The 23,996-nt window shown below is 36.3% G+C and overlaps 2 protein-coding genes across 3 annotated transcripts in view; one reads left to right on the top strand and one right to left on the bottom strand.

Moving 5' to 3' along the window:
- Nucleotides 1-1,387: 1,387 nt before the first annotated feature.
- On the bottom strand, nt 1,388-11,354 carry LOC121368110 (N-lysine methyltransferase KMT5A-like). 2 transcript variants are annotated; one of them, XM_041492681.1, is made up of 7 exons: nt 11,262-11,354; nt 9,556-9,705; nt 8,087-8,435; nt 6,948-7,035; nt 5,678-5,737; nt 3,452-3,642; nt 1,388-2,060 (listed from the first exon to the last, which is right to left on the bottom strand). In XM_041492681.1, exons 2-7 carry the CDS (start codon nt 9,659-9,661, stop codon nt 1,847-1,849), a joined length of 1,008 nt encoding a protein of 335 aa, XP_041348615.1. In that variant the 5' UTR covers nt 9,662-9,705; nt 11,262-11,354; the 3' UTR covers nt 1,388-1,846. The 2 variants fall into 2 exon arrangements, with proteins under 2 accessions (XP_041348615.1, XP_041348614.1); XM_041492680.1 differs by having other exon boundaries at nt 11,211-11,340.
- A 2,133-nt stretch (nt 11,355-13,487) lies between these two features.
- The window catches only part of LOC121368111 (protein strawberry notch homolog 1-like), a 40,021-nt gene continuing 29,512 nt past the window's right edge, over nt 13,488-23,996 (top strand). The window contains exons 1-7 of the mRNA XM_041492682.1: nt 13,488-13,558; nt 15,185-15,307; nt 15,578-15,685; nt 16,923-17,831; nt 18,439-18,553; nt 21,694-21,903; nt 23,060-23,144. Of these exons, the coding sequence (XP_041348616.1) occupies nt 13,541-13,558; nt 15,185-15,307; nt 15,578-15,685; nt 16,923-17,831; nt 18,439-18,553; nt 21,694-21,903; nt 23,060-23,144 (1,568 nt within the window). The 5' untranslated portion in view covers nt 13,488-13,540. The remainder of the gene's footprint in view (nt 13,559-15,184; nt 15,308-15,577; nt 15,686-16,922; nt 17,832-18,438; nt 18,554-21,693; nt 21,904-23,059; nt 23,145-23,996) is intronic.

Here is a 23,996-nt window from a genome sequence, read left to right on the forward strand (position 1 = left end):
GATGTTATTCCTCAGAGTTTATGAAGAGGAGAACAGTTATGTTATTTGTCACATCATGAAGGTAAAACAAAAACAGTTATGCCTTAGACTTCATGAAGAGGAGAACAGTTATGTTATTTGTCACGTCATGAAGGTAAAATAAAAACAGTTATGCCTTAGACTTCATGAAGAGGAGAACAGTTATGTTATTTGTCACGTCATGAAGGTAAAATAAAAACAGTTACGCCTTAGACTTCATGAAGGTGAGAGATAAATATTGAGTTTATTCCTCATTTCATTAAAGTGAGACAAAAATAGTTATCAAACACATGACAGATGTGACTTGGTCTTGATCTTAGTATTTACATAACCCTGTTAATTGCACAAAAAAGAATATACAATAATTTAACAAATCAGACAAAAATGCATAGAAAATACTAACAAAATGTATGCTGGCATAATGAGCAAAATACTGTTGTTTACTATAACATAAAACCGAAGTCACCACTTAAATGGGATAATGGCCAACAGTTTTTGTCAGACATCACGATAACGTCTATATTTCTGAATTAAACCCAAATTTTAGTCTCATGTACAATTCAGCATAAATCAAACTAAAGGGTGTGTGTGTTTCTGACCCCCCCCCCCCCCCCCAACCAAGCCTATGCCCCTGTATATTATACATTGCCTAGGGCTTAAGCTGTTGCTTGCCAAATCACCAATTAAAAGAATTAAAAGTTAAAATTTGGCAAATACATTTCATTAATAATTCGGCAAAAAGCAAATTCGAAAATTGTCATTTATAGTGGTACCACCATCAGTCAGAAAATTGTTGCAATGTGGGCATTTTGTTACATGTTTATAGGGTTTGGCCATCTATGTTTTAAGAAATTTGTTTTGGTTCATGATTACACATCAGTTTTGTATTTATTACGCTCATTTGAAACTTAAATGTGCCACAATCAAACACAATTTAAATATCAAGCTCATTCTAAATACATGCTGGTTTGATGGATCAAAGACCAAAAAAACTGTACTTTACAACTTGACAAAATTATTGCTAATTTATGATACTTTCTGTGGAATATAGTTACAGCTACTGCATAAACTTACAAGTGGTATGTATGGTTATGGCACTTTTGATATTTTGACTGAAAACCGATAAGACACTTGTGCTGTCACACTCTGAACAATCAGCTGTCAAAACATCAAATGTGCAATAACCATAGAAAACGCGAAGTAAATTTATGTAGTTACAAGACTTGTGCCATGCCCCTAAATGATGTTGCATGACAAGATAAGGAACTTTGGCTTAATGAGAGATAGGACTTTCAAAAGTGTTTAGTTATACAGATTCACCGCACACTTTTGTCAATGGGGGGGGGGGGGGGGGGGGGGAGGGAGAAAGCATGGTATGAAAAAGAAAAAAAAAAGAAAAAAAGGAACCATTTTGAAAATGTAACAAAAGGTCAACATTATATACAAATTTTGATGATGATCAATTAAATATTAAAATATTTTGTAAACAAAAATATCCAACTTTGTTGTGTCTTATAAATTTGATAATCTTCACATATTTCAGCTGCCATTTTCATTACCTCAGCCACATTATAAAGTAAGTAAATTTAGGAAATATATTTTTTAATCTCTTGTATAATAATGGCAGTAACTAAGCTGTGTTTTCAATAAATATTAATTAATTTTAATCGAAAATGCAGTTCGGTATTTGGTTAAGACTAAAATTAAGCAGAGTCTTCACCTGCCCAAAAATCATTTTTGTGACTGCAAAATAAACACCATAAACCTGAAATTCACAAAACGATAAGTCAGACATTTCCTCCATTATTTATTGCTAACAACATTTCCGTCATGACTTTAACCAAGGATGAGCTTCCAGTGCCGCTTTGCTCCTGTCGCCATAGTCATACAGGAGTTCTTCCCCTTGTGTTATATCTCGCGATGCGACTAGTATGAGGTAAGGATGATTTTTTATGTCCACGACTTTGGTTTGACAGTTACTGTCCAGACGACTGTGATTTAGAAGCCGACCTAGGTATGGACTTTCTGCTGTAGCATCAACACTGAAAACAAAATTACAAATATATATATATATATATATATATATATATATATATATGTGTATGTTACTACCAAAATGATAACAAGATGTCAAGCAGACCCAGGTCTCAACAACTGAAAAAGCAGAAAAGAAATGATCTATTTTTGTGTGAATATTTGTGTAAATGATGTTGTTGTTGGGTTTTTTTTTGCACGTGTGCATATGTACATGTATATCAGTATAAATAATGTTTTCTCTGTGTATGTGAACGTGTATGTATTAATGGGTTTTTTCTTTTGATGTGTATAAATTATGTTTAGCCAGAGTGCTGGATAATGTTACTCTGCTTTGTTCAAAATAATGCCACTGTAAGGACTATAATGTAACCTGTCATTAAGTACTAGTACACACAACATGCAATGTCCAGACTGCAAACTAACTCACCAATACTGTTTGTTTTTGAACAACAAGTAGCACAAGTTACTTTGAAGTGTTCGAGATTAACAGTATTCAGATATCCCGGGGATAGCAGATTTTAATTTTGGATACCATACTTCAAGAACCCAGTATCCCGCCGGGATACCATATAATGTTGTTTTGTAATTTTTATTTTTCATTGAAACAATAAAATCGTCATTTACCGGCGAAGTTAACAGTAGTTTCAAGCTAGTACCTAATTCTATGCCATAACAATATTTTCTCACTGAAATACACTGAAAAGGCAAGTAGACATTATAAAATGTTTTCAACTAATACAGCCTTTTTCTATTTACTAAAATTAAAATTGGCTTCCTTGATATTTAAATATCAGGTAACCATATGCAAAAGTGGGATACCAAATTCTCAGGAGGGATACCAGATTTTAAAATGTTGGTATTCAACGGGGATACTGCACAAAATGTTCAATCTCAAACACTGCTTTGTAGCACCCAACGTATTATAAACTCACTCACCAATACTGTTTGTTTTTGAACAGGAAGTAGTACATGTAGCACCCAACGTATTGTAAAGTAACTCACCAATACTGTTTGTTTTTGAACAGGAAGTAGTACATGTAGCACCCAACGTATTGTAAAGTAACTCACCCATACTGTTTGTTTTTGAACAGGAAGTAGTACATGTAGCACCCAACGTATTGTAAAGTAACTCACCAATACTGTTTGTTTTTAACAGGAAGTAGTACATGTAGCACCCAACGTATTGTAAAGTAACTCACCCATACTGTTTGTTTTTGAACAGGAAGTAGTACATGTAGCACCCAACGTATTGTAAAGTAACTCACCAATACTGTTTGTTTTTAACAGGAAGTAGTACATGTAGCACCCAACGTATTGTAAAGTAACTCACCCATACTGTTTGTTTTTGAACGGGAAGTAGTACATGTAGCACCCAACGTATTGTAAAGTAACTCACCAATACTGTTTGTTTTTGAACAGGAAGTAGTACATGTAGCACCCAATGTCCGGATCCCTGGAATACTGATTCTCCTTCTTCTTCGCCTGGTCCACGTCGATGAGATCACCCACATACTCCACGACAAAGTCGCCTTTCTTGAACTCCCGTGTGGATATGACACCACGACCTTTACCTTCAATCTCAACAACCTGCAGGGCAAAATATTCTTGCACTTCACAAGCTGGATTCATTACACAACTAAATAGCAATTCTTACAAATAAAGAACATGAACAATGTATTCCATATTTTAAAGTACAAAAACAATTCTAAACTATTCATTGTATGGATATACCAGAACAGAACTTTATTATACTCAGGCCGTTCCATGACCAATATAAAATTTTCATGACTTTCCGGGCCAGGAACATGACCCTAACTGACTGGGGGCGAACTGGTACCTTTGTAGGGGCGAACTGACATCCTATTTGGGAGCGAACTGACTGGGGGCGAACTGGCTAGGGGGCGAAACGTCTGGTACCCTACAGTATTGCACCAACTCCCCCCAAATGTCTCAGTGCAATAAACCAGGTTGATCAGCTTACTCTAATCGGAAGGGACATAGTGATAGAATGTGTGGTTCTTCTACGTCCGAACCGTGTTACATACCTTATATTTAGCTGGTATTCAAAACTTGTACCGGCAGTGGTTAAGCCATCGGACTACAGGCTGGCAGGTACAGGGTTCGCACCCCGGTACCAGCTACAACCCAGAGCAAGTTCTTAAGGGCTCAATCAATGGGTAGATGTAAGGCCACTACACTCTCTCAACATTTAAATTTCTTTTTAATTCACAGTAATGAACCTTTCACAAGACGGTAAACAAAATTGGACTTCATTCGACTTTTTAAAAGGACAGACCCTAGTTTTTAATCATGACGACATATTTTTCACTAACAAAGCCATTTTTCATCATTTAAATTAGGAGTACTTACATTTTATTATTTAGAACATTCATTTCCATCTACCTAAAGTGGTTCTGGTCATCCAGGTTTTTGTAACAACTCAAAATGCATTTTTCATAATTCTAAAAATGCACGTTTGTCTAAGATGTAATGGTTATAAAGACAGGCTCTAGTCTATTTTTAGACAATATTTGCAGGTTTAAACAACACAAACTTCAGCTTTTCTCTGTTATAACCGTATCCAAATGTTTTGCAGGTGTACAGATTAACTAAACTTGCTGTTCATTTCACAGACTAAAACTAGGGTTTGCAAGTCTTTAAATTTACAATATGGCTAGACATGTTTATGAATGTACAAACTGTACTCTTCTCATCCGAAAAATGTTTGTATAGTCATCAAAATGTTGATAATTGCGAGGTGCTCAGTATGACAAATAAGAAAATACAGATTACTATACAATGTACATATAGAATTTGCTATAGTTTGTTTTGTTTAACGAAACCACTAGAGCACATTGATTTACTAATCATCAGCTATTGGATGTCAAACATATGGTAATTTTGACACAGTCAAGAGGAAGGAAATGTTTTATTTAACGATGCATTCAACACATTTTATTTCTGGTTATATGGCATCGGACATATGGTTAAGGACGACACAGATATTGAGTGAGGAAACCCACTGTCGCCACTTCATGGGCTACTCTTTTCGATTAGCAGCAAGGGATCTTTTATATGCACCATCCCATAGACAAGATAGCACATACCACGACCTTTGATGTACCAGTCGTGGTGCATTGGCTGGAGCGAGAAATAGCCCAATGGGCCCACTGACGGGGATCGATGTTAAACCGACCGGGCATCAAGAGAGCGCTTTACCACTGGGCTACATCTTTTTTTTTTTGCACAGAAGTTAAAAAAGCAAATGCACTTTCTAAAATAGTAGTCATGTAGCCCTTTCAACGTTGTCCTATATTTTACATTGTGACAGAATATGTTTAGAAATTGTATTGAAATTGTATTGAGTCAAGAGAGGAAACGCACTACATTTTCCCATTACTAGCAAGGGGTCTTTTATATGCACCATCCCAGAGACAGAATAGCACATACTACGGCTTTTGATATACCAGATGTGGTGCACTGGCTGGAATGAAAAATAGCCCAAATGGGCCCACTGATGGGGAATGATCCTAAACCGACCACACATCAGGTGTGCGCTTTACCACTGGGCTACGTCCCGCCCTACAATGTACATGTATGCATATTAAGAACCATTAGAAACCTTAAGTCCATCTTCTGATTTTGACAAGATCTTTTCTTCCAAATCCTTTTGTTGACCTTTCTAAAAAGTAAATAAAATACTGTTTTAAAAAAATCATCCAGATAAACATGGTTACATTAAAAAAACAAAAAATCTATATTAATGACTCTCCATTGAAGTGACATTAACAGGGTTCATACACCTTTTTCAAAACTAATTTCCATACTTTTTTCACACCTTTTCCAAAACACATTAAACCATTTTCCAGAATTACTTACAGCAAGTGTATAAAATCGGACATTTCTGATTAGTTTCCGAATGTTAATAATTGTGTGTAAAAGGAGATCGCGTTCGGGCGACATTATGCAAGTTACTGAAATTTTCCCCCATACTTTTTCAAGACCTGGAAAATGAAATATATAAATTCCATACTTTTCAAGGATTTCCAGACTGAGTACAAACCCTGCATTAAGACTTAAAGAGCCATACATTTGTACCAATTTAAAATGGATAGAATAAAACCAAAAGTGACACTTGTAATGATTCAAGGGTTATTAGGATACATATATATCCTCCTATGATATGTTTTATCAACTGGTATATAGCCAAAATGGGAACATGAGGCAATGGACCACCTATTCACAAATCTGTGAAACTAAGTTTGGTTAGACTCGGACTCGAGCCTTCATCACGTCAGTGGAAGTATGCTCCATGCCAATATAAATGGATTATATATAGTTGGATGCAATTCTAAAGGCATGATCTGTGAAATATTTCTGCTTTGGTAGAGTACTGAGCTTTGAAATATAAAAAGTATCCCATCCTACAGTTAACAGCAAATGTCAGTACAAAATTTTAATAAAGGAAAAGGAAATGAGTTTACTAACAACACATCACTAAATCAGCATAATAATAAGTTTACTGCAAAATTTGGTCTGGATGGTGAAAGAAAAACTCATTTCCACCACACTGGCTACTCCTGACAAATAGCAACAAGGGACCTCTCATGTCCCCTTCCCACAGACACAACACAAATTTGACAAAATATTCATATACAGTGAAATATCTTAAAACCGGAATTACCTCAAAACTAAGACATTTTTAAGGGTTCTTTTTCAAATATCTGTACAGAAGAGAACCTCTCTAAACCGGATACCTCTTAAAAACAGACTTTTTACTTAGTTCCGAGGGTGTCTGGTTTAGAAGAGTTTCTCCGTATAATGCTTTTCCCTACAATAAAGCAAGACCAAATCAATTTACATTAACTTCACCATCTGGTTAACTGACTAACCTTCAGAGAGGAAGCACATTGTCGACCACTTCTCCTGACAGGAAAGTAGTCGGTTATTGTTTTGCTTTGAACTTCAGTGGCAGTTTTCCTGTAAAGAAACAAAACCCACATAAAACATAAAATGCAGATAACTGAATATTCAAGTGGAGCTCAACTACAGACACACAATAAAGCAGCCTAATAAAGCAACCTATGTGAAGTCATCAGACTATACGTAAATGACAAGGTTCGAAATTCATATTGTGAAATGGACAACAGTCTTTGCTTGTCACACCGTAACCTCAAAGCAAATGCTAAAGATTGAGAAACAGTTCCTGGCCACTTGTATTGAGATCTAAACACTTTACCAGGGTTCACCCCATTCATTGTAAACCCAGTTTTTTATATTAAAACTTTGGTGACTGAGTTTGAAATTGTGGTTAATATTAAAAATTAAACCCCCGCAAAACATCCCTCCAACAGGGCTTGAACTTAACAACAGCACCGACGGCAATTGGCATCATTGAGATATAATTTACCGTGGGTCGGAAGCGTCATCGGCGGCAATTGAGTGCTGCTGGATAAAAAATATTGCAGTCGGCAAAACTCGTCAACAACAGCAAAATTACAATATCTGGTGTACATTATCTGTTAGTATTTAACATTTGTACATATGAAATATGTTTACATGCAACAAAATAACTATTCAGTCATATTTATTTCCTGAAACAGTTACCGATTAAAAAAATTACCAGAGGCAGTCTCAGAATTGCTGTCGGTGGGCCGTTTTACCTATAGCAATTTTAAAAAAAATGCTGTGGGTGGTAAATTCTTAAGTTCAAGCCCTGCACCAATATTTATCTATATATATATATATATATATATATATATATATATATATATATATATATATATATATATATATATATATATACACACAAATAAATCAGTATGTACATATACATATAGCTGATGTTTTACATTTACAGTAAAACACACTATATAGACCTTTGGTAACTGAAGCAAAATATTTGCCGAGTAAAACCTTTCTGCCTTCAGTCATTCAGTATCCATACACAACACACCATAGGCTACTTATTACATGAAAAAAACCACTAATACAAACTGGCACTACAGAAATACTAGGGTCTTGAGCTTACTTCTTCCTCATTGTTTTTCCTAAAGGTTTGTCAACTGCCACTGTCGACTGAGCCGATTTCACCCGCCCTGTCCTTCCTCTTCTCTTCTTAGGGACTGAAATGGGTGGGGTGCTTGGGGGGACATCTTTCCCTTTTGGTAATACTTTTATGTGCTCAAGTTCCCTGTCACTACTTTGTGCTCTCTCGTCACATTTCTTGCAGGAATCTGTTATTGTCTTTGTATCTGTTGGTGTCGCACACTTGTCATCAGCACATACCGACGTGGTTTCGGATTCAGCATCCTTCACTTCGATGGGAGACGCATCAGGAGTCAACAGAACAGATGACGATAACAGTGAATCATCAACATCTACAATATGTGAAAATGTAAACAGACTTTAAAGGAACCAACTCTAGTTATAAGACAGAGTGAAATATCTGGCTATTACAGCTTTTCTAACAGTAAACAAGCATTCTGGGAGTACTGCTAAAGCAATACATGTCTGGGCCAAACAAATTTTCATATCTCCTAAATTCAAGGCCATAAATGGGTAAATCGCCATGAAAATAACTTTATATGTAACAGTACATAATAAAGCAATATACAAAATTTCATCTGATGTCATCAGGCACTGCAAAACATTTTTTTGTTTGTTTTTTTTACATCAGGGTAACAAATTTTCATAAGTTCAAGGGCCTACTCTTTCACAAATGAGTAAATTGCTGTGAAAGTCAAACTTGATCTATAACAGTATATGATAAAAATATACACAAATTTTCAGCTCAAGATACTGAAGAAAAAAAAATCATCCGGAAAACTATATACTGGACAGATGGATTGACAGACAGATGCAGAGATCAAAACCTATAGTCCCCTCAGTTGGACCAGTAGAGGACTAAAATAATTTAGCCAGCTAATTAACCAGAGAACATTCTGTTTCCAAACTAATGATTAGTAACAACTGATAAATCAAACTTGTAAATCGCCACATGATAGTTTGATACTGAACAAATAATTCTGTGAAAGGGACTGTCCAGAGTTTGCAGCCACTGTTAACTATTTACACAGTCTTTTTAAAGATTAAAATGACATATTAAATACATTTTCTTATTTAGAATATCAGTGTCTGTATATCCAATATGATTCCGACCATATGCTAATTGATATCTTCAGCAGTCATTTTTTGTTTTACTACATTAATATATATTTGTTCGTATGTACATCATTATTGGGAGGTAAAATCCAGTTTGGGCTACTACAAACATTGGGACGACAACAAACACCTTGTTTATAACACACTGATATTCTGAACAAGAAAATGTAATTTAGTCACCACAAAGGCTCTGTTAGTCGGAAACATCTTACAGTGGAATCAACCTCAGGACACTCCTTTGAAAACCAATAACACCCCCTCCCCCTAAAAAAACCCAACCAACTTGTTAACTGTCCAATTAACCTAACTAGGGAATATGCTATTTTTTATATTTACCAGATTCTTTATCAGGATGAGGCGAGCTCTTTACACAAGGATGATAAAAGTCTGAAATCTTTGAAGGAGAGAGTGAAACATTTGCTGCTTCTGTGCTTGTTGCCATGTTCTCTTACAGTGTTACTTTTCGGCAGGCAGATCATCAAGTATCTAAAAATAGATACATGTACTTGCTTGTAGATCATTTCAAACAATGTGCATACAATCATTAACATACAGGTAATAATCTAATATATCACATTTATCACATACAGTTAACAAGAATATATCTACAGGATTTGTGCCATCATTTGTTAATTTGTAAAAAAAATCAATTGACAAATATATATCAAAATAACTATTTCAGAATATTGTCTGTCTGTGTAGCAATGAATCATGATACATGTATATATATAGCCTTTTGTCAGCCTTGAAATAAGTTGCGAGTGATAGGTCAGGTCTAGTAGGGCCCATCAACAATGTTAAAGACACTAGTCGGAAACCCAAGAAACCGATTAAGATGTCCAAGGAGTGTTATAACAAGTTCATTACTGCTGGCCACTTTATATAAACAATATTGAAGCCAGAAATATAAATGGCAATATTAGGGGGTTCATTCTTGCATAATCATTAGTATTAGTATTAACAGTAACAGAACGTTTAGTAGGTCAGTTAACTACACAGATGGGGGAAGCTGTAGAGCATGGGGCACGTTATGTCAATACTTTTCTTAACGTGCAAGGCGAGTTGCTTCCCTCTATGTAGCATACCGGTATTAAAAATGGCAGGGGACTTTTGACATTTGTTGTTGGAAGATTTATTTTGTTAATAATGACACAAGTATTTCCATTGGGATTTAGTGAATATGGTAGGTTATACATTTTAAAATTTTTGGTTTGTGTGTCCATTTGTTGCACTATTTCGGTTGAGAAACGTTTGAAAGATGGTGCCACAAGTTTTGATTTCATTTCAACTTATTTTCGTGCTTATATCCAATTAAGGTTCAAGCACACCGTTTTGGGTACACACCTCAGCTATCTGTCCAGGACAGTGGGTTAGTTGGATAGTGAGAAAGAAGAGGGTGTAGTGGCCTTACATCTACCCATTGATTGAGCCCTTAAGAACTTGCTCAGGGTTGAGCCGGTACCGGGGTGCGAACCCTGTACTGCCAGCCTGTAGTCTGATGGCTTAACCACTGCCGGTACAAGTTTTGAATACCAGCTAAATATAAGGTATGTAACACGGTTCGGACGTAGAAGAACCACACATTCTATCACTATGTCCCTTCCGATTAGAGTAAGCTGATCAACCTGGTTCATTGCACTGAGACATTTGGGGGGAGTTGGTGCAATACTGTAGGGTACCAGACGTTTCGCCCCCCAGCCAGTTCGCCCCCAGGTCTGTTCGCCCCATGGCGAAACGTCATGGATTCATACTGTATGGTACAAGTTGTGGTAGGACTTTCCTTTGGCACTGTCTCGTATAAAGAACATTATAAATATTTATCATAAATAGAGTTAGAGTTAAGAGTTATGGTTAGTGACAGTCACAGTGTCAAAGGAAAGTCCTACGTGAAAGTTGTTTTGGAGGCTAGTTGATCAGCTGCATTAATCTATTATATCTATCACATATTGCTACATAAAACCAGGCTAATTAATAATAGTTAACAGCTGTACCTATAAAAATCCTAATGACACAGAATTAACTCATGTAATATTGGTGCATACTCGTTAACATCCCTCAAAAGCCAACAAAATCACCCAATTTCATAAATTAAAAGGTTTATTTTGAATAAATGGCGCTCATTGGTTAGGTAGTCAAGGAACAAGGATTCAAAACTCGATTTGATTGGTTTTAGCGTCCAATTGACTGAGTTCATGCTAGATCTGTAACATATGCATCTGTATAACTCATGCGGAATATTCTAGAAACAAACGGTGTATGTAGCAGGTGGCGTTTAATAAAGCTACTACCTAAACAACAAGTTTTACCTTTTTTTACGTAATTAATTGAATTTACTTATACTAATTCAAAACATTGAAAACATTTACAGTAGCAGTATCGTGCTTAGAAGTGGGTGCAGTTTTCCTCAGAAAAATACTAAGAAAACCCAGCCTTTTTAATTTAAAAGTGCCTTCTTTTGTCTAGCTGGAGAAGAGTCCTGTTCCCACACTGGTTTTGTAAGAGCTTTAAATAGTTGTTCACGACATTGTATGATTCAGGCGCGGGGGGGGGGGGGGGGGGGGGGCAGGGAGAAATCTATATTGTGACGAGCGTAGTTTATAACGGGGTCGATTCATGCTACCCCCGGGACATATATTGAAAAATAACATTTGCTTGAGCAGGGAGGGGTCTCGACCCCCGATACCCTTCCTCTGCATGAGTGCCTGTTATTGTTCACTTTATAAAATGCATCTAGATGTATCAGATAAAACCCGCCACATGGCCCCCCCCCCCCTTGCCCCTCCGCTAGCTACGGCCCTGGACTGTCTTCATTTGTGCGCAAAGGAATGCTTAAATATAGTCAAGGGTTATGTTCACACACAAAAATAGGACCTTTTATGGTTTTATATATAACTTCTTTTTTTGCCATGCCCCACGCTTGGTATATTAAAGGCTGTAATATGAACCGTTCTGGCTACGGGAAAGTGCATAGGCCTATATGCACACACACACACTTGCCAAATGTTTGACATATATGTGCTCTAGTGGTGTCGTTAAACCAAAACAAACTTAACTTTTATTTGCGAGGGGGTCGGGATTTAGTTTTGTCGGTTGAGTGCTCGCTTGAAATGTTTGCGTCGCAGGATCGAACCACCTCGGTGAATCCATTCAACAGATTGGGTTTTTTTTTCTTCTGGTTACAACCAGTGCACCACAACTGGTCAAAGGCCGTGGTATGTGCTTTCCTGTCTATGGAAAAGTGTATATAACAGATCCCTTACTGCATTAGGAACAATGTAGCGGGTTTTCTCAGATGAAGAAGTCCTACGTGTCAGAATTACCAACTATTTGACATCCAATAGCCGATGATTAATAAATCAATGTGCTCCAATTAAACAAAACAAACTTTTAAGTTTTATTTGCGATGGGACAATAAAAATGTGAAGTTGAATAGTAAACATATCGCTCAAGTCGACACATTTCTCTCACTGTGTGAGCGTAAACAACAATTTACCATGGTACACAGATTCCGATTCTGTAGTTTTTGTTTTTTGTTTGTTTGTTGTTTTTGTTTTGTTTTGTATTTCTTTGTTTGGTGGTGTTTTTTATTTTAGTTTGGGGGTGGGGGTGGCGCTCACGCACGAGCATACACGCTTATGTATATGCATACGAATGCGCAATCGCATGGGCATCCGCACACATGAAGATATAAATTAAGCTTGTTTGTACACAACACATTAGGCTATAGCCTATATATAGCCTATAATATATTGTCACCAATGTAGGAAGGCATCACACAAGAAGTGAGTAGTTCGAGATATATTTATATATTATGTATACGATGGGGAAAAAGCTTAAAAGAAACTGTATAAAAAAACAAACAAAAAAAACACACAAAAAAACACCACCCCCAAAAAACAAAATAAACCCATATTTCTGCTATTAATGGTTTAATAAAGTTTGTTTTGTTTAACGACGCCATTATATAGAGAACATTGATTTAATAATCATGTCATATGAAACCCGTTACATTTTCCCCATTAGCAGCACATACCACAACCTTTCATATACTAGTTGGGGCGGGGAAAATCCCAATCAGAGAATTGGTCCACCAAGGGGATTCGATCCTACGACCCAAGCACCTAAGGTGAGCGTCTGCCGACTGAGGGAGGTTATATCCCTTTAATATTTGTATACACTAACTGCCGAACGACAGAATCAAAAGACCAACCATAGAAAAGAGGATAGATAATAAGATAATAGTAGCAACGGAATTGTGGGTACAGTGGGGCAAATGGCCGAGTATGTTATTGGAAGTGCGTAACGTTTTAGTGCATGAAATATGGCAACAGAAGCAAATGTAAGGCATAAAAGACCACAGACATCTAATAAATTTATCATTTACAATTAGATCATGATGTATTTAAGTGTATGATGCTGAATATGGACTGATTCTCTCACATAATGACATTCAGAGATTTTTCAAAGTACCCAACTTGACATGGTTAGCTAAATTGCGGAAGTAAACATAACATGTAATGATGTATCGTGACCCAGGTACCGGTAGAATGTTTTACCATGGGAATATAAACTGAATACTAGAGAGTTACTGTTATAATATTTTACAGTCATTTTAAGAAAATTTTATAAAAAGGAATTAAATTTTTATAATGTGTTGAAGATAAACTTTAAAATAATTGTTATTGGGAATAGGATTCATTATGATTATATGATTGTAAATTGTCATAAGTTTTGTGAAGTGTTTTTTTTCCCAGTTATTTTTTAACACTGCTACATATGCCAACAAATTTAGTAAAAGTAATAATTTTCACAAGTAGACTCAGCTGATGCAATCTAAACTTAAAATCCATGGCAACACTTATTTAACACACAATTTAATTTATTTTTTATTTTTATGATTGACATATAGGATTTACTTCAACATGAAATGCATTAAAAGAAAAGTGAAAACTATCTTTCACTGACATACAAATTCAATAATTCTATAATGAACAAACTAAAATAGTTTATTTTACTAATAACATTCCAAACTAATGTCATTTGAGGTTAAAATTAATGTCGGATAATTATTCATGAAAAATGTGATGTCTTTATTTACACATGTAACAGTTTTTTGTCTACAGTTTTTTCACATGTCCTGATAACGATTTCGGCTTGGAACCTTTTTGATGGTACATAATTTCATCATATCTAGGGGGCAGGACGTAGCCCAGTGGTAAAGTGCTCGCTTGATGCACGGTCGGTTTGGGATCGATCCCCATCAGTGGGCCCATTTGGCTATTTCTTGCTCCGGCCAGTGTACCACGACTGGTACATCAAAGTCCATGGTATGTGCTATCCTGTGTATGGGATGGTGCATATAAAAGATCCCTTGCTGCTAATCGAAAAGAGTAGCCTATGAAGTGGTGACAGTGGGTTTCTTCTCTCAATATATATGTGGTCCTTAGCCATATGTCCGACGCCATATAGCCGTAATAGTGATTTCCCTAGAAATTAGGCACGGCATGGTAGACCAAACACTTTTGGGGCATTTTCACCATTTTCGGGGCACTTGTTTTTCATTAAAAATACAATTTTTAAAAATTAAAATAAACATTAATTTAATTTATGTGCTTACTTTAATAAATGAATGGCAAAAGATATAAAAAGCATATTTTATTAATTAATAATACCTTTTGGGGCGTTTTATAAAGGCAATTTTAGAATTAATTACTGAAAAATGCTTGTTTAATCATGGCACTGATTGAGGCAAGATGGTGCTAGACTATTGAGGCATGATGCTGCAGTGAATGAAGTATAAATTGTTTATTATTTAATAATCAGATTGCATCAATATTAACTATTATTATTATTATTATTATTATTATTATTATTATATATTGCCATATGACTGGTGCCAAATCAAATTTACATGTAGAAATGAAGATTTAATCAATATATAAATACTGTTTTTATCGTTTTCTAGAATTCCTTCCAAGATTTGTTATCTGCAGCACTAGATGAGTCAGGAATAACGGGAAATGACCTAGAAGATTTTGGGTTTGATGTTGCGCAATCCAGTAGTGGGTTCTCTAGTCTAACTGGATCTGTAAGTCATGCTGATTGAAACTGTTAAATGAAAAATTTCCTTTATCAACTTAATATTAAGTTTCATTATTTGTTCTTTAAGTATGTATACAATAAAATATAATACTTCAGTCCAACTGAGGTGATAAAGTGAATGGGTTTATAATTTTTTTTACTGAAATACTTAGATATAGATTCTAAATGACTGATGTACTAGTTAATATACAAACATGTTCAGGTTACTGAATAGTTAAAAAAAATATATATATATACATATATTTGTCATTTACAGGGAACTGAATATTCCTTAAGTTCCAGCCAGTCACCTGTTATCAAAGATGATACATTCAGGCAGTTTGTCACAACTTCTTCATTCACCAGAACAGGAACCTCCAGTCCAGTAAGAATATTATATATATCTAAGTGTGTTGGAAAGTCATATAAAGTTTGGTATAAGGCACCTATGGTCTATGAATTACCGTAGTGTGTAAAATATAAAGGCTTTGATCAGCATTCGTCATTGGTTTTCAGCTGTACATATTAAAATCTTTTACAAGACATACCTCATACATGTCTTTAGTTAATGTTTGGTAATTGTGAGAATTACAGTAAACGAGTTAATAAGTTTATTCATTACATTCCACAGGAATCACTTATTTGGGCATTTTGTATCTAGCTTAACTATAATTAATTCATTATTTGTGTTGGATGTAACATTTATAAAAATCTTGCTTGTATCGTTCACAGTTAGGTGTAAATTATATTTGTAATCTGTATGTGCGTATAGATATGTAGTCCATAATGCATAGTGATCAGTTACACAGATATTGCATGAATGGAATCTGCTCAACCCATTTTGATAGAAAGTCAGAGCTAGCTCTAGGTAAGCTGAAAATTTCGCCAAATTATCTGTCAAACATCAAAAACTGTGCAGATACTCAAGTTATTTTCGTACAAAATATCAATTATTTCGCCAAATTATCTATCAAACATCAAAAACTGTGCAGATACTCAAGTTATTTTTGTACAAAATATCAATTATTTCGTCAAATTAAAATAAAATTTGCCAATTGTTTGTGAATGACAGAGCTGGCCCTGAAAGTGATTGTTATCGATAACACATTGTGGATTATATACATCTGTATTTATACGCAAACGGATTATGGACAAGTGAAATTTGTTTAATGCATTTGTTAGTATGATCAGGCCTCTGACAATTGAACATTTGCATAAACTTTTTATAAGTTAACGTAAAAACAAACAAATTCTGGTAATCTATTTTGTTTTTATGTAACCTGTCATGACCATGTAAATGATGTCATAAATTCAGTGCGTGAATGAAAAATTGGTTATGCAAAACTATACAGTGAAACCTCTCAAAATCGGACCCTCAAAACCGGACGTTTTTCATGGTCCCATTTTAATCATCAATATAGAACTTAACCTCTCTAAACCGCATATCTCTTAAAATCGGACATTTTCCCTGCTTAATATGGTGTTCTGTTTAGAGGGGTTTCACTGTACTTGGCGAGCGATGCGCGAACAAAACTATTGCTCTCGTTAATTTTCAGAGGTCTAAGTATAATGTAATGCTACTGCTTGAAGTCTGTTGGCAATGTTGAATGTTTATATTTCAGATACCGGGTCAGACCATTCATCGACCAGTGGCAACACATGCCGTTCAGGGACAGACGACGATGGTGCCGAAGATCATTCAGATTCCCAACACAAAGGCGAACCTAGGCCTGGTTTCCGGTATCTCCACTCTCCCAGCAAATCTTTCCCGATCCTTGCTTCAGGGAGGGTCGCCCAATCAGCCGCGTGTGATTACGATCCGGAGAGTCGGTTCAGGCAGCAATGTGACCACCAAACAGACAATCACCTTGGCCCCACAGTCAGGAGCCTACATAGTAGCTAACGATGGCAAGACCGTCAGCACGATGATTGACAGAAACGCACTGCAGCTTGGCGTGAAGACAACTCTTTCTGGAAACGGTTTGAATGGGCGAGTCATACAGACAGGCTCACCCATTCAGGTGGTCAGCAAAGTGGGACTAAGTGGAGGGAAAGTGCTGTCTGGTCCTGTGTCTTCGACAGTGTCGTTTTCGACCAACGGTGCCAACGGAATACACAGGTCGGCATCAGTCGGTCAATTCCAGACGTTAACGCACAACACTGTGATTAGAGGGAACGTGCCAAACTACCCCACCTCTTCTCCGTTACATAAGTCAGTGACTGTTTCTAACTTCCAGTTACAAAATAAAGACACGGACCAATCGTATTCACACCTGTCTGCACTGCAGGCATTTTCACAGTTACAGAGACTGAAGAGTGGTGATACGGTACATTCCCGCACCATAGGTAGTTTGTCTTCAATATCACCGGCAACCTTGCCTGTGCCCTCAGGCAATCTTCCTACGTTTGTGTCAAATGCTAACGAGAGGAACGCTCCGTTTGTAAACGGAACCAGTATTCCGACAAGTGTGTCCAACAAAGACGTGTCTCGACTCTGGTCTAATGATGATGTTCGCTTGAAAACTATTCAGGTTTGTCCACATGTATTTATGTATAGACGGGAATGATGCAACTGGGTTTTAATTTTCTTTTAAAGGTTTTTATATATGTATAATATTGAAAAATATTTAGGTATGTTGACTGGTATTTTATGTGTAGATGAGAATAAATTAATTCAATAATGCAACTGGGTTTAATTCTTTTTTAATGTTTTTAGGTATTTATAATATTGAAAACTATTCAGGTTTGTCGAATGGTATTTTATGTATAGACAAGAACACTGCAACCGGGTCTTAATTATTTTGTTTATTAATATTATGTTGTTTATTAGTTTGTATCATTATGTTATTGGTGTTGAAGCTTTGTTATTTTTTGTTAATTAAGGCATAACCTGGATCAAAAATAGTTTTAAATGCTACAGTACATAGAGTATATAAAATACAAATTTCAGTAGCAGTTGGTGACCTATCTTTATGGCAGTTTGTTTATTGATTACAGAAATCTACATGTCTTGCTCACTTTGTTGTATGGTAGCTGTTGAGTCGGACCATTTATCCATGGAATATGTGACGGCATTGGAAAATATTGAAGCTTAGCCATTCTGATTTTACTTTTACTTTCTGTTGTTGTTGTTGTCAGTCACAGAGACATTATCAAAGCCGACCAAATAGTGCACTGGATGAAGAGGAGGTTGAGGAGGAGGTTGAACAGTTGGGACGTGCGGAGACATATTCCGAGTACATGCCACCCAAGTGTAAGTGCTCGAGCCCTATCAGTTTTACAGGGTTTGAAATCAGCACATGTCCAGAGCTAGCTCTGGCACTCGCCAGATTCGCCAATTGCAAATTTTGAAAGCAGTTGGTGAATTTTATTTTACTTTAGCGAAATAATTACATGTAATAATTGACATTTTTTAGAAAATAACTGACAATTTCTGCTATTTTTGAAGTTTAATAGACAATTAGGCGAATTGTTTTGCTCACCCAAAGCTAGCCCTACATATCTGTTTATTGTAACAAGTGAAAACGTTAGATAAGCAAAATCTTCCTCAGTGGTATAAATTTACACGGCAGTTTTATTCTGAATAAACATATCACATATTAGGAAAATTGAAAATATTGGTGGAGAAATAGATTTTTTGATGTATTAGTGAAAAAAAAATCTAAATCCTATTGAATGGTATTTTTATACAACTTGTTACGCCCATGAGATGTAAACTTATTGGGCCGAATTTACGAAGCCTGTTTTTCTTAAGCGCAGGTGTTTAAGCATTGTAAATGCATACATGTACAGGGCATAAAATTTGAATTTTTCAGACAACCAATACATCGTTCGTGTGGTTTTACTGATTACACGAACGATTTTCTTCGATAGTTAGATAAAAATGAAAAGGTTAATGGGCAACGAGAATCTAAGATGAGTGATTTTTGTAGCTTTTCTCTATTAAATCATCCTATCATAAATACGAAAATATACTTTTTGTGTTCTAGGACTAACTTGAAAGCTGCCAGGCGAAAATAAAAATTAAGTTAGTTTCAATTCGTTGGAAATTATGAATACTGTAAAATGCTATTCATAGTAACGATTGTCACGAGATCTCGTGCATCACGGTGCATGTTAATAATACTACAGTGAAACCTGTCTAAACCGGATAACGTCGGTGACCTAATATTTATCCGGTTTAGACAGGATCCGGTGTTTAGAGGGTCGCGTTTTTATAAAACAGAGTTATTGCCCTTGACGTGCAATTTGCAACGAATTGCCCGAGAATGATTTGATTGATCCAATAAACCTGTTTTGTAACGTACAGTTATATAATCATTTATTTAGTTAATGATAACATTGTGCTGCAATATTTACTAATTATTAATGCATTGTTTGTTTCCACAAGTTTCTTTTGCCATGGATCTAGAACTTTCGTAAATTCTCTGATATGTTCGTAGCTAAAAACGAACATGTCCGAGAATTGCCGAATGAATCTGAATGTGGTAAAGGCAACAAGGGCTAATCATCTCGCCGTATCCCTATTTTGTTATATATATATTTGTGAACTAACTTTAAAACAAAACAGTTAACAAAACAAAACAAGTTTCAGTATAATTTAGTTTTTATCGAAACCTTGCATGATTTTCACCAAAAACATGGACCCAAGCAACGTTTAAAAAACAAGTCCACAGTTTGTTTTTTCTATCATTTTATTCTAACTGTGCCTGTATTTCAATGTTAAATTGCATTGACCAAATTAAAGGCGGAAACCGTAAGGCGTGAGTAGCGGGCATGTGTTTGAAGGTGAGAAGAAGTCGACAGTTTCAGACAGTACAATCGGAAACAATCAAGCATTAATTACTCTGTCTGCTATTCTGGGCTGAGACCGCAGAAAGCGGTGACCCGTGACGTAACACCGGATGTTGGTTAGTGGAAATTCCGGTCGGCTTTGTTAGCTGGAAGTTGTGTTTTCACGCGAAGTTGACTCTTCATTCATTTACACTACGCCGGTTTGTTTAGGTTAAGGATTTAACATTTCTGAGCGAAAAATCAATCCGGTTTTCGGAATTGAGAGGTTCCGGTTTTATCAGGTTTTTATACATGGTTTAAATAGGAAAAAAAATCGGGACCATGGAACTTGGCCGGTTTTGACAGGATTCCGGTATGTTCAAGGTCCGGTTTAGACAGGTTTCACTGTACATGCAAAATACTAGTGACAGGCAAAATGGATTTTAAACTAATCAATCTAACGGTAGCTGCACAGTTTATAGCGGTCATTTTGTCCGACACTAGGTACAGTCGCTAGATTGTCATCGTGTTTGTTATTAATAGACTAGAATCAGCCTGAAAGAAGCTACAAGTGTCAAACTCCGCGGAAAATCCGTAATCAGCCGAGTTATTCCGATTGGCTTGGAGTAGCGGTGAGAGAGATTTCCATGACACCCATAGGCGTACAGGCTCCCGTTTGTGTAGGGGGCAGACTGGTTTTTACCCGAATTAAACGAAAATGCCCGAATCTGGATATAACATAATTTATTCATATTAGTATTACTACCAAACAGCTTTATAGGGTTGCAAACGAATCACTACGCATTTTTACGTAGAATGGTGGAAACATATGGCAAAAAAGGTATCAGGTTAGCACATTTTGCCCGAATATCTCTTCCATTTTTGCCCGAATTTGAGGTTTTGCTCATATGCTTATGATGACACACATCTGTTTTTATTTTTAAAGTATAATATTTTGTTTTTATCAGTGTCATTAAATTGCATCGGTATATAATATAATATTCTAAGAAACTACTCATAAAAGTTCTGTTACGCGCTTCAAACACCGAATATCATGACGCGTAAATTGTAAATATGTCGGTGGCGTGCCAACGTAGGTAGCGTTTTATAACGAAAGTGACGGTAGTCATGAAGAAAATAGCTGGACACGTTGAACGACAGAGAGAAAGCTGGTTAGAACATTACCATCATGCACATACCGGTATGACGTACATCTAGGTGGTCAGGGATTGTTCATTGCATGCAGTTTTCCAAAACATTGATGATATTAGCTAACGCGTTTTTAAAAAAATTTCTGACGAGTGATTACAGCTTTTGCACAAATGATCCGTCGTTTATGTTGATATTGGTTTTGCATAACCGACAGACGAACGACAGAATTGTTCATGCCAAATTTTATGCCCTGCATGTAGTCACATAAATGGGCTTTGTAAGTTAGGCTCATTATGTTTTAAATAATTATAACTTCGTGTTTATGCCACTGGTTTATTTAAAAGTACAATTTCTCTAGTGCATTGATCTTTACTATGAGTACAAATATAATAAATGTGTAAAAAGCATTGGAATATTACCATCATTAGTATCATCATTGTTACCATCGTCATTATTATGTTGTTACAGTGAAAATTGGAGAAAAGCATCCCGACCCTGTTGTGGAGACGAGTTCACTGTCGAGTGTCGAACCCCCGGATGTCTACTACAAGCTGTGTATTCCCGAGAACATCATTGACGCGTGTATGTTGTCCGCCCTACAGCTGGAGACCATTGTGTATTCAGGGCAGCGGCATCAGAACATTCTCCCCAGTGGGCACAGAGCAGGATTCCTTATTGGTAGGATTAAAAAAAAAAAAAATTTGTCTGCCACTCCAAAGAAAACTGTCACTTACTTTGTGGCTTATAAGTGTAAACATTTATCTTCAGTACATGTAGTTAAAGTTATAATCTGAAATTTTTCATATATGTAGATGCAACTATGTTTGTTTTATGTATTAAGCACCATTATTTCAGTCTTCTGCAATGTAAGTGAAATGGTCACCTTACTGAGTGAAAAACTAATAATTTGTGACGGTAGTGACACCAGTGAACACTTTTTGGACTGCCATCTGTTATTAGTTGGTGACTAATAGTTTCTGGCATGAGTCCTTTTGTATATGGTTTTTCTGACACGAGTCTCAAGAAAATCAATCTTTGGAGCAAGCTTTAGCGAGCTCCATGGATTGATTTTCTTGAGACGAGTGTCAGAAAAACCATATACAAAAGGACGAGTGCCAGAAATATTTTCTAGCACAACCTGTCTCATAAATTTAATTATTAATTTAGTCTAACTATACTGTAAGTCTCTCTATTTTATTTCTTTTAACGTGACATCACCTCTAAGCTGACACCCATGTTACGTTACGAGTGTGAAAGCATACAGTTGTGTCGAGAAGACCTACTCATATTATGTGACGTCATATACTACTTTGTTTAAAAAATGACGTAATCAACTGGTAGCAACTGCCGTGTACATCCTAATATTAACCAATGAAAAGGGCGGATTAGCGTCTACACACATGTGGTAGACGGTTTTTCTACCACCCCTTTTTAGCACTTTTCTACGACGTCATTGTGTTAAAAATTTGCTTGATGCCCAATAACTGATGTGTTTTTCATACTGGGGTGGTGTTTAATTATTCATTCATTCATTCATTCATTCATTCATTCATTCATTCATTCATTCATTCATTCATTCATTCATTCATTCATTCATTTCTTCCTGGTGTGGAGTAAGGGTTAGGTATTCCTCTGGTTACACTAGCAATGCTATTGCTATTACAAATAACAGCTCCTGAATATTCATGACTTGTATATGATGAATCGGCAAAAATACCTTCTAATTTTCTAGAAAAATGACCAGATTTGGCTGGAAAATTAATTTTGTATCCAACAAGAACACTTTAAAAACAAAAAGAACTAAAGTAAACATGAATTTATTTGTATTTGTCAGGTGATGGTGCTGGTGTAGGAAAAGGAAGAACAATAGCTGGAATTATTTATGAAAATTATTTACAAGGCAGGAAACGGGCTATATGGTAAGTTTGTGTTTTGTGTGTCTTTAAAAACAAAATCTTATGAAAAATGGTGGTTTCCTCAGAATACTATGTCACAATGACTAAATGTTTGATATCCAATAGCTGATGATTAGTTCATCAATGTGCTCGAATGGTGTCGTTAAACAAAACAAATTTTAACTTTCTTCTTGCTCCCAGACCAAGTGATGCAACTCCCATAACATAAATACCTTCTTTGAATACTCAGATAGGCATCACACTAGCTGGAACAAATGCAGATGTGCACTGCAGGTTCTCCACGGGTCGAATAGTTTCTCTTTCAGCGGTTCATCTGAAGGCCTGACAGCTTTATTCTGTCCTGGTTGTGGGGACAATACTGCAGAAAATGATCCAAAGTGATGAATGCTGCGATACAATGACAGTGTCTGCCACCCAGAATTGTGTGTGCCTGTCACATTGTGCTAAGTGAGTTTACAACTGGACTGTCTAAGTAGTGTCAGCACCGGGTCTTCTCTTGAACGTTTTTGTAAACACCTAATGTCAGTAGTAGGGGCAAGATATAGCCCAGTGGTAAAGCACTTGCTTGATACGTAGTCGCTTTGGGATTGATCTCCGTCAGTGGGCCCATTGGGCTATTTCTTGCTCCAGCCAGTGCACGACAACTAGTACATCAAAGGCTGTGGTATGTGCTATCCTGTCCATGGGATGGTGCATATAAAAGATCCCTTGCAGCTAATTGAGAAGAGTAGCCCATGAAGTGACGACAGCAGGTTTCCTCCTTCAATATCTGTGCGGTCCTTAACCATATGTCCGACACCATATAACCGTAAATAAAATGTGTTGAGTATGTCATTAAATAAAACATTTCCTTCC

Source organism: Gigantopelta aegis, chromosome 3 (assembly GCF_016097555.1).
Source record: "Gigantopelta aegis isolate Gae_Host chromosome 3, Gae_host_genome, whole genome shotgun sequence".
In the NCBI taxonomy this organism is placed as follows: Eukaryota; Metazoa; Mollusca; class Gastropoda; order Neomphalida; family Peltospiridae; genus Gigantopelta; species Gigantopelta aegis.

Bases quoted from the DNA above. Each gene is read 5' to 3' on its own strand.
- LOC121368110 (XM_041492681.1), bottom strand. From the start codon at position 9,661: ATGGCAACAAGCACAGAAGCAGCAAATGTTTCACTCTCTCCTTCAAAG. The intron at 8,436-9,555 runs GTAAATATAAAA...CACATATTGTAG, and splicing joins TCATCCTGATAAAGAATCTG to ATGTTGATGATTCACTGTTA. The intron at 7,036-8,086 runs GTAAGCTCAAGA...GTTTCTTTACAG, and splicing joins GGAAAAACAATGAGGAAGAA to GAAAACTGCCACTGAAGTTC.